Below are 11,612 nucleotides of genomic sequence, written 5' to 3' on the forward strand. Positions count from 1 at the left end.
GTTAGAATCCTAATAGGGAAGTTAACAAGCTGACGAGGTTTTAGAGGGGAAGCTTTTTTAGTCTTGGTTTGCTTTTTTGTGGTTATTTGCTGTATAATAATTGCTACTGTCATCAGCTGGACCAAATGAGCGTAAATCCTCACCTCTGTTGTCGGTCTCGAACACACAATTAGTGGGCTGCAGCTCTCTCCACAGGCTGCCAAGTAACCAGGCTTGCTGTTTCAGATGCTCGCTATGCTTATTCTGGCAGCTCAGATCCTAACCAGAGCAGGATCTTGGGATTTGGATATGCATGAGATTTACTTCTCCAGTATGCCTCTTTCTACTGGTGCCTTCCCTTCAAATATTATTCCTCCTTCTTTTGGAAATGTTATTTATAAGTGGAAGCGTAGTAAGTAATTAGAGCATGTAAAACGTTTCACTACAGTGCAGCTGACTGCAAAATGCAGGCTTGCTCTCTGCTGCATTTGACTTCCTTCATTTGAAGCTGTTTGAAATGAACTTCAGTATCTGAAGTGATGAGCCAAGATGAAATCTACAATTGTTGCACCTGCAAGAGAACAGTCATAAGTGAATGGCCTGCCCCTATATCAAATGGAGCTGTGTGTGATTTTGCCCCGTATAAAGCCAGATATTATGGGCGGAGGAGGGACAAGTCTGACTCACGGGTAAAACGTTAGTCCAGTTGGCTCTCACAGCTGCAGGAGCAGAATAGATGGGTCTTTGTTGCAGTCTTCTGCTTTGTTGGTCTGCTTAGGTGATGCGGATGACAAATCAGTAGTGTAGGGGGCTGAGTGCAAGGTTAGAAACCAGCCGTCGCTGTGTTCTCATCCCAGCTCCGCATCCTTGCGAGTCGCTTTTCCATTTGCCTGTCAGTAGATGGCTGTGACTGGGGTGCTGCACAAACAGGCACTGGTAGAGCACGGGGGGATGGGAGTGCCGTGTATCTGTCTGCCTTGTTTCCGATTTTCTGTCCTCTCTAATTTCAGGATGGCAAAGTGAATGGTGTGACAGATTCCACGCGAATCTTGGGATACACATTCCTTCACCCAAGTGTTGTGCCCCGTCCTCACGTCCAGTCCATTACCTTAACTCCACAAGATGAGTTCTTCATTCTGGGGAGCAAGGGGCTGTGGGACAGCCTCTCGATGGATGAGGCAGTGGAAGCAGTCAGAAACGTGCCTGATGCGCTGGCAGCTGCAAAGAAGCTTTGCACTTTGGCCCAAAGTTACGGCTGCAACGACAGTATCAGTGCGGTCGTGGTTCAGCTCAACGTTACGGAGGACAGCTTCTGCTGCTGTGAGCTTAATGGGGTCCCACCCCCCAGCCCAGGCATTTTCCCCCAGTCTGTCAACGTGGTCATCAAGGACAGGCCGGCAGATGCCCTCGGGATGCCATCTTCCAGCAGCGGCATGGCTTCAGAGATCAGCAGCGAGATCTCCACCTCAGAAATGAGCAGCGAGGTGGGGTCCACTGCCTCGGACGAACCTCCGCAGGTCGCCATGAATGAGAGCAGCCCGGCCTACCCCGGGGAGCAGCGCTGCATGCTGCACCCCGTCTGCCTGTCCAACTCCTTCCAGCGGCAGCTCTCCAGCGCCACGTTCTCCAGCGCCTTCTCCGACAACGGCCTTGACAGCGACGACGAGGAGCCCATAGAGGGGGTGTTCACCAACGGCAGCCGCGTGGAAGTGGAGGTGGACATCCACTGCAGCCGAGCGAAGGAGAAGCAGCTTCTCCAAGTGCCTGTGGAAGCCAGTGATGAAGGTATTGTCATCAGTGCCAATGAAGATGAGCCCGGCCTTCCCAAGAAAGCTGAGTGTTCTGCCACAGGCACGATAGGGCGTCGGAGGGGGAACGGCTCTGTGGCACCCCAAGAGAGGAGCCATAACTTGATTGAAGTTGCAACAGATGCACCTCTCAGAAAAACAGGGGGATACTTTGCTGCTCCGGCACAGCCGGACCCAGATGACCAGTTCATCATCCCACCAGAGCTGGAAGAAGAGGTCAAGGAGATCATGAAACAGCACCAGGAACAACAGCAGCAGCAGCAACAGCAACAACAGCAGCAGCAGCAGCGGCAGTACCAGATGGACCACCTGGCAGACTACTACGATACGCCACTATGACCCACTGAGCTGCTCGGAGATGAACAGGCAAGGATATTGTGAGTGCAGGACCCAGTGGGCTCATGCTACAGCAGGGGTTTCCCTTCCACGTTTCCTTTATACACTTCCTTTTCTTTATCCTGCCACTACAGATAACAGCAGCTTTTCGGTTTGTTAGGTTTAATATTCATTGACTTTCTTCTAGAGATGCTTTATGGTAAAGTTTAAGATAGTTAATCTTCCCTTAACATATCAAGTGTAAAAAACAAACAAAAAAATAATAAAAAGGTTTAATATATTGCTGAGAAACAGATGATGATGTAATATTTTTTAAAATGGCTTGTTTGTTTTGTCTGAAAAGCAGGGCAGTAGCCAGTGCTAAATGATTTAAGTAATATTGTAATACTGTATTTCTTTGAGAGAAAAGGCTTTTTTTGGTCTTGAAAATGATAGACATTTGTAGAATATGGAGACTAACTCCTAGGAGTTGCTTTACTCTTTCAGGTGACTTAAGTCACTGAGATTCACTAATTTTTCTCTGAGAGAACAGTTGATTGGGAAATTACTGTAAATAGCTCAGTGTTGTATAGTGATGCTTTCATGTTTTGTAGCCTTGGCATTAAGGACACAACCTGAAAAACTGACCCTTTTCTTAAGCAATTCTTCGGGCCCTGGTCGTTGAGCGTAGCAAGCGGAGTTAGCTAGAGCTAGGTGGTGGAGACCATTGAAAGGAACCCACTTTTTCCTCTGTTCTCTTTCTACCCTTACTTTTACAAACACGTTTTATTTGTGTTCCTTATTGCTGCCACAACCAGCATGATTGTATAGAGCTCATTTGCTGTAGAACATTTACAAACCGAGAGTTATATTAAAGCTGAATGCACAAATGAACATGTCATAATTTTTGTTATAATAAATATGAAATTTACAAACGATGTCTGCTTTTGTCTGGGTAGCTGAGCAGCAGCTTTCAAACAGCTTGCTGCACTTCATCGACGTACTATACAGCCTGTTCAGACTGTGACAGGTTATAATGCTTTTCCATCTTGGTGTATGCTTTTTTTGACAAGAGCTGCAGATTCTCACGTGTGCTGTTTTGGTAAGCAAGGGACCCCCGTAGCTGTGCAAAATGCTCTGAAGAGATCCTGGACAGCAGTGAGGAATTAGCACAGTTAGAACTGAGAGCACACCAAAGCCTACTGCTTCCAGCATGCGCCCTTTCAGGACTGCCTTCCGGAGTCAGTGTGTTTGTAGCATTGAAGCAGTGGGATTTGGGCAGAGGATTTCTCACCCGTCTGAAGACGACATCTGTGCTCAGCATCTGTGCCCTCTTTCACAGAGGGTGTTAATATGTCCTTATCTGGTGAGCACTGGAGCTGAGGTCATTGACTTGTTTTTGGTTACCATCGTACGCGGGTTTGTGATTAAGTGATCAGTACGTTTCATATGCTTTGAGCAATCGGGAATATCTGCTGGAAAAAAGAAGAGGATTTGTTTGCAGGATTGGACAGCTGTAGCAGAAATGAGGCCTAGGGGCTGCAGGGAAGGGAAGGATTTGGGCTGAAGGAAATGTAGAGTCACGCTGCCTTTGTGCTCAAACCTTTTGAGTCCCCTGGAAGTTGCCAGCAGCCATATCTGAGACAAACAGAAATGCACGGACTGGAGGAGGCAGGTAGCTGGAGGCAGAAAAATGAGCATAGCTGCTTCGTTTCCTGGAACATAACTTTAAATGAGGAGAAATGATGGCATTGAGGAGTTACTCTGTTGCTTGCATGCAAGCCCTTTTTGTGGCATGAAAGCTCTTTCATCTTGCTTTCTGCTGTAGTGCTCTTACATAATGCATTTTGTTGTGCATGAGCAACCCCTTGGCTTGAATGCTTGTGCATTCAGAGCAGGGCAGGGGCTCCTCATTGATAACCAGTGCTGTGGTGCTGCTGCCTTCCTGTGGCTTATTGCTTTCGGAATGAGCCAAATATCCGTGCAGAGTATCTCCCTCATTACTGGAGATGGCCGTGCTGCTACTGCAGTGCCCCATACGTTACCTTTTGAGCATTCTCTTCGTAATGATCTCAGCATGCTCGCTAGCCGTTGTGCTTTCAACTCATACCTGCAGTGTCCTAGCAAATTGTACATGTGTACATCCCAAAGCGTGACACTGTCACTTTGGAGGCACATCCAGGTGGGAGGAGGTGTTACTGAAGTATCGTGCACCGTCACAAGTCTCTGAGGATTCCCCTGACATTAGCTGTCCTCTAGTGATGTTTGAATAGATAGCCTTTGTGTTAGAGGCATGTGTCCTGAATCGCTTCAGTCAGCCCCACCAAGGGGACGGTGTTTTAGCCAAGATGAAGTAAAATCTGGGTTCTGACAGTAATAGCACTGGAGAACAGTAGCATCCACTCATCTCTCTGAGAAGCTGCAGTTTGCCTTGCCAGATGACACAGATATATATCTATACAGAGGGCTGGAGCAGCTCCTCTGCAAAGACAGGCTGAGGGAGATGGGCTTGTTCATCCTGGAGAAGTCTGCAAGGAAGCCTCATTGCAGCCTTCCTCTATTGAAAAGGGGATTATAAGCAGGAGGGGAATCAACTTTTTACTGGAGTAGATAGTAATAGGACTAGGGGAAATGGTTTTAAGCTCAAGGAGGGAAGGCTTAGATTGGATATCGGGGAAGTTCTTGACAGAGAGAGTGGTGAGGTGCTGGAACAGGCTGCCCAGAGAGGCTGTGGATATCTCATCCCTGGAGGTTTTCAAGACCGGGTGGGACGGGGCCCTGGGCAGCCTGGTCTAGTACCACATCTGGAGGTTGGTGGCCCTGCCTGTGGCAGGGGGTTGGAATTTGATATTCCTTGGGTCCCTTCCAACCCAAGCTATTTTATGATTCATTCTATGATACAATCCTGCATCTCTCTGCCATTATCTCTGCACCAGCCACTGATGATGTCCTTTGGCTTCAAACTTGCAGCTTGGAAATATTCACTGGAGTGGCTCAGTTAGAATAACCCAGTCTACAGCTCAAGAGTGCAGAAGGGCTTGAATTATTTCCAGCAATGCAGTAGGACTTCAGAGGAGCAAATAAATCAGTATCCTTGGCCCAGTCAGCCTGCTTTCCCTGGCCGCTGCTTGCTGTGGATGGAGAGATGAGCTTGTCTAACAGAAGTTGGCCCTCAAGCCTTAAGTTGAGCAGATCTGAGCTCTGCTCTGGAGTTGGGTCCAGGGCTTAGGCTGGAGGGGGGAGTGTGGACAGTAGCTGGCCCAAAAAGGATCTGCTCTCAGCTGGAACCAGGACTACAAGGTTTCTGTTAAATGACTGCATTTATACTTTTCTCAGTGAACCTGCTTTGCCATCCTGCCTTGTTAATTCAATTGTCTCGCTTCAGGGCCAATTTATTGCGGTATCATTGGATTCATTGATTTGCTTCTGGCTGATCCAATTGTTACCTGCATGCTGGCATCTGCTGTGCAGCGAGGACCAGCACGTTGTGCCTGAACCTGCTGGAGGGAGATGTTGCCCCGAGAGGGTGATGCTGTCTGGAGTGTATGCCCCGACCTCAGCGTGCCCTTCTCCTCTCCTGTTGGATTTAGCACAGCTGCACGAAGAGAAGTCCCTGTGTTTTAACAGTGAAATCACCGTTGACTCACAGAACAGATGGAACTGTTTCGCTTGTTCAGTATATGCTGTGGAGTGCTTTAAAGAAAACTAAGACGCAGCTATGGGGGAAGGCTGGTACAGCAGAAGTGTGTGAGTCAGTGACTTGTAAGATGCTGTTTCATTGTAAACCCTACAGAGGAGGGAGAGGAGAAAATCCTTGCTGTTAATGCTTTTCCTGATCCCAAAGAGCTGAATGCATAGAACGTGCAGTGAGGTGCTCTGTGTTTAAAATTGGATGACAATGGAGAGCAAAACCAGCTATGACTTTTGAAGTTTTAGAACAAATGGCTACTTGTGCCCTAGCAGCCAAAGCTGTTCCTTGGGAGTGCCGGGAGTTGGCAAGTCCCTATGGCAGAGCCATTTAATGAGGACTTAAAGGCGTTGCCCTGTTCTCTCATCATGGTGGGCAGAATTTGACCACGAGGTTTCTCAGTCACCTTTGGTACCAGCATAGTCTTTCTGTGGGGCTCTTGAAGTGCCTTGAAATGACAAATTAGGACAGGGTAAAAGTGAGCCCAAAGTCGCCCGGCCTGCTCTCCTGGTGAGCTGTGGCTTGCACCTGTCTGAGCCAGAAGCACTCTCCTTGTCACGAAGGTAACAAGTGGCTTTCGGGCCTCTTTTTAATTGAAACTGAGCTTTGGAATGTGGGGCAGAAAGTGATGTGTTGCTGCTGTTTTTGCTAATTGAAAACTACAGGGGCTCCCCCTTGTGTTACTGCAGGATGTGAGGATAGGGCTACAGCTTCCTTGCCAAGGGCTCAAGTGAAACCCGTGCTCCTATGTCCTTGCTTACACCTTCAGACGAAGCTGTTCAGTCACACAGCCACGCCCATGGAGGCATTCCTGCCATCCATGGGAAGGAAAAATGCCCTTCCAACTGCTTATGCACTCCAACACACCAATAATCTCCAGTTAGGGAGTCTTAAACTTCTTAGTTTTCTGTCTCCAGCTCTTCCAACATCACGCGGCTTCCACCACTGTGTGCCCAGAACTCTGCCCCGAGGGCTGGGAAGCTGCTGCATTGGATCCCTCATACTCTGCAGAGAAGGGCTGCATGGGTGTGAAGTGCTGTGGGTGTGTGGATGATGGATTTAGGCATTGCCTGGTACCATAAATCTGGGTACTGTGAGTAACACGTATGCGATGCACGCGGTGTATTTGCAGCTAATGAACCTCCAATGCTCCATAAGCAACTGGGCCAACCTCAGCTCTTTTTTTTCCTCCCGCACTTCAGCTGTCCATGTTTAACTAGGATGACAGTACGGGTTAGCAAAAAATTCAAGGCTTCCATACAGATGTCTAAACCTCTCTGCTATTGTTTCTCATGTAGTATTTCAAAGCCTGCTTCAGAAGTATGGTCCTTCCTGTGCCTGTCTGCCTCGTGAGCCTTTATCCATTCTGTTGAGAAATTAATTACCTGTGCACGGATGCGTTTCTCACATTTAAGCTTTCCTACGTGTCCTACGAGCTCCACAAAGTCCAGCAGCAGGTGCAATGTGTGCTAATGGCACAGCTGGAGATCAGTAGCCCATTTGTAGTAATGAAGGGCATCCTGCGACTTTCCAATCCTGCACTGCCACCATCAAAACCAATTCCATCAAGCGCAGTGACGATCTGCAGACCTTGCAAGGAGCCTCATGTTTTATTTATGACGGGCGGTGGCGAGCATCTGTTACGCTTTTATGCTGGGCTGGCATTAAGCTGCTGTAATAGATTGAATGCCACCTTTTCCTGGAGATGGATGGATGGGAAAGAGGTGAGTAATGATGAGTGTCCCAGCTGTCACAAGCAACGTGGTTATGATCCTGTTTAATAACTTATCGGAGCCTCAGGAAAGGAGATATGTAAGATTTGCAAATGAAATTGAGAGATGGGAGTTACAGAAGGTCCACTTTGTAGTTAGAGCTCAACTGACAGTGAATTTGAGTTGAGGCTGAAAATTGACAGGAAGCAAACTCTGGCGAAGGTAGATCTGCATTTGGGAGTGAAATACACAGATTACCAAAGAACAATTTCCATTCCAACTGTTCTTTGGTTCTCTAATCCCTGTATGTATTCTCATCACTCCGAAGCAGTCTGTCACGTAAAGTGAGATCGCAGTTTCCTTAAAGCTGAGCTTTGAACTCAGCTTCTGCAGTCACACAACTGTTTTGTGTTCAGAGTTGCTTCTTCCCATCAGGTATGCTCAAACTGCCCTGGAAAAGCCTTGAGTCACGGTGGAAGTTAATATATTCTGGGGATGTTCACAGTCCTTCCAGCCATCATGGTTTTATGGTTCCAGATGAGTGAATTATTTAGTAAATGTAAAGGTTATGTTGAGCCTATTCTCAGGAGCAAATATCTTTCTCCCTTGGCCCCAACCCCCCCAGTTTTGCCTTTTACATGGAGAATGAAGCAGCTTGCATCTCGGGATGCTTGTTTGCAGAGTTGTGGAAAAGATTTTCCCCAGGCTGAGTTAATTTTACCAACAATTATTTGAATAAAGGAGACAGGCAAATGGATGCTCAGAGTGACACGGCCCACCACGATGAACATTTCACAGCAGCTTAAGCAGAGCAGTGGGATGCAGAATTAGTGGTGTGGACTTTCTTTTTCTTTCTTTTAACACAGATATCCTAAACACCTATGCCCTCTGCTTCCTTCTCAAAACAAGGACATGGGGAGACATTCTATCAAAAAAAAAAAAAATGACTTCACATATCAGTGCTTTGATTGAGATTCATCTCTCTCCGAGGCTGTGGGAGGGGTTCCTCTGTGGATAACAAATGTCTGTGAGCTCAGATGGGATTTTTGCTCCCAGACTGACTTGAAGCTGTTTGCTCCTGCGCCGAAGGAGACAGGTGTGAATTGATAGGTTAAACCCAACAGGGATGCAGAGTGACTTCAAAATAAATCATCTACTGTAGTCAGCCCAGCGCCTGGCACCGGGGACCATCTGCAGCGAGGCTTTTCTCTTGCTCAGGCAGATCCAGCCTTGACACCTGCACCTGTCCTTTAGCACCCACAGAGGTCAGGGTAGTGGTTATTTTATTCCTCTTTCTGAAGCTTCCGAATCTGCTCAGCTTCCCGATGAAGCAGAAGTGACTCAAGTTGAGGCTTTTCGGTTGAAAGTCTGTCTGCCCACAACACGACCCGTGAGAAGCGTGAGTTTGACCTTACCAAAAATCCTGTCCAGGACACTTGTGGATCCTGTAAACATAGAAACTTCCCTGTGGTGGGCAGGGAGCTTGGTTTCTCCTGGTTGGTTTATGGCCCACCCTGAGGGGAAGGAATGCTTCCTTTTCCCTGCCCTAGTCCTCTGAGGATTATTCCTGGAATCTTGCACTCCTCTGCTACACGTTTCTCCATGAAGGTGAGTAGAGCAAACAGCACTGATGTTTATTTCCTCTATGGCTTTATTTCCCAGTGACCTCTCTTTGCGGTGGTAGGGCTGGAAACAAAGATGAGGCACAGTGCTTGCAGGAAACTGGCAATCACTGGACCCTCCAAGGGCTCTGGCCCCTTTGTGGACCCTCTGCTTGTGCCCATGCTCTCCATGTTGTGGAGGAAACCTGTTTTAGCCGGGGGTTGGACTAGGTGGTCTCCAGAGGTCCCTTCCAATCCCTGTGGTTCTGTGAGGGGCAGAAACAAGGTTTCTGCAGGTGTTCATCTTGGACACTTTCCTGCCATGTAAATCTGGAAGGCCCAGTGACCTACCCTCATTCTTGACATTCTGGCATATCTGCCCATGGGTCATTGCTTCTTACTACAGAGAACATCTTGGGACAACACACAGGGAGCCAAACTGCATCCAGAATTGGAGCTGAGACTTGAGTCATTCCCGCAGAAGTTCTGCATCCAAGAGGTCTAAGAGAGCCACCAGTCCCTGCAAATGCCATGATGACAAATGGAAGAAGCTAGGGCAGGGGGTGTTTCTTAGGGTGTAGGTATAAGCAATCGCACGCTGGCATTACTTACAATTGTAGGAAGAACATGAGAAACTGGCAGTGGCCTTTAATCAGATTGAAGGTAACTATTAAAAGCTGTCAGATGAGTTGAGAGCATAGCAAACCAAAATCATTTGGACTTTTGTTCTCAGTGGGTCTGGATAAAGAAATTTGACAAAGGATTTGTTACTCCTGAGAGGGGGGCTGGGAAAAATTGTAGCTGCTGTGTGAAAAACTGCATGTCCCATGTCTGTGCAGATGGGAGCGAGCACTGGGTGAGAAGACGGGTATACAGTTTAGAATAGATAGTGAAAATTGGGACTAGGATCCAGGTGAGGACAGATGCAGATGGAGACTTGGGGCACCCCAAGCCTGCTAACACAAGAGACCTGGAAGCCTGTGTCCAAGGAAGCTTTCTTGCTTTTCACCTTCTGCTCTTTGAAACGTTGGGGCTGCACATTGAGTCTTGAGATTGGAGCAGGCCCTGAAGCCGTGCACAGGGAGGTGCAGAAGTGGGAAGTGAAGGGCAGAGGCAAGACTGACAGGGAGGTGAGCTGTATAGGAAAGGAGAGGATTGCCTTGGCAGGGAGATGGATGGAAGCTAACATCTTTTTTGAGCCACTAGTGGTTAGCAGTGGCTTTAGTTGGATGCCAGACATCCCTGTAGCAGAATTCCCCGTTTCTTCCAGCGTACAGCAAAGGCCCAGTTCTGGGCAAAGAGCTAGAAATCAAAGCCTCAATTTCATGGCTGTCATCGTTAATGTGAATCACAGCAAGTTTGCAAAACGTCTCCTGTCTTCTCCATAGTAATGCTATGGAGCCTGTTTATATTCAGATTGTTAGGGATGTTTAAGATACTATATCAACGTTAAATACTCACAGTAAAGGCTTGTGCAATCAGTTCCTTATCAGAACTGTAATGTTTTCTTGTTAGGTGAATATTAGCTCAACTAGAATACTCTGAGATACGTGTTTTTGTGAGTGCGTGTATAAATATATTATATATGATGTATAAAGTAAGTAAGCTCTATTATGGTTCAAAAGAGCCTGATCTAGGCAGTGATTCTGAGCCAGCCAAAAGTGAAAGACCACAGCCAGACTCAAAATTGCCTCTTCCCTCCCCAAAAGCTGGCAAATCTTATGTACTTAACAGCCCTTTTTTCTCACTCTCTCATCTATGAAGTTCAGTGATCTATTTCATCTTCCTAAAAGAAAGGACTCTTATGTTCTTATTTTCTCAATCCTGGGGGCATACAATTTCTGCTGTTCGCTCATGTTTTTCATGTTTAGACACTGGAAGGATACGTGAACGTTTTGTCACTGTCACAGAATTTCCCTGAAAAGCTCAATGGCAGCCGGCGCGTACCTGACTTGGGCTCTGCTCATCATCAGCTGCAGACAGCAAGCCAGACCGTGCTACAGCAGCAAGCAGTATCTTCAATTAAGAGGAGAGCTGACAAATGTGCTGCCTCTTAACGTCTGATCTGTGCTCAGTGAGACGAGAAAAATGTAGCAGACCTGGAGCCGAGATCCAGACAGTGCCTTTGAAGTTTGTTGCAGCTAGTTCCTCTTGGCAGCATTCCTCAGGGAGCACATGATTGCCATGCGATGACCCCCATGACTTGAAAGATAAAATATTTCACTGTTCCAAGTGAAATAGGCCGCAAGTATAGCTCAGGTTGCGATTCAGAAAGGCACTTGAGTGTCCTCTGCTTTGTGACTACTGTGGTTTAAGTCAATAGGATGCATCAACAGGCATGGGATCAGCTCAAGGACTTCTCTGTATAGCTGGTTGCCCATGCAGGCTTTCTATCCAATTCCTTATGCCAAGAGAGAGGGAAGGAAGTGGTTATTATCACCAGCTTGGCAGCACTGCAATTACAACCTGTTAACCGACGTTCAGATTTGCTCTGTACAGGGAGAAAGCA

At 47.3% G+C, this 11,612-nt stretch overlaps 1 protein-coding gene across 1 annotated transcript in view; it reads left to right on the forward strand.

Moving 5' to 3' along the window:
• PHLPP1 (PH domain and leucine rich repeat protein phosphatase 1) overlaps positions 1 to 2,797 on the forward strand; it is a 140,939-nt gene extending 138,142 nt beyond the window's left edge. Inside the window, exon 18 of the mRNA XM_065752666.1 lies at positions 990 to 2,797. Within this exon, the coding sequence (XP_065608738.1) occupies positions 990 to 2,126 (1,137 nt within the window). The 3' untranslated portion in view covers positions 2,127 to 2,797. The remainder of the gene's footprint in view (positions 1 to 989) is intronic.
• Positions 2,798 to 11,612: the final 8,815 nt, after the last annotated feature.

The sequence above is a fragment of the Cyrtonyx montezumae genome, unplaced genomic scaffold, assembly GCF_038088225.1.
Source record: "Cyrtonyx montezumae isolate F1298 unplaced genomic scaffold, pur_monq_1.0 scaffold_8, whole genome shotgun sequence".
Taxonomy (NCBI): Eukaryota; Metazoa; Chordata; class Aves; order Galliformes; family Odontophoridae; genus Cyrtonyx; species Cyrtonyx montezumae.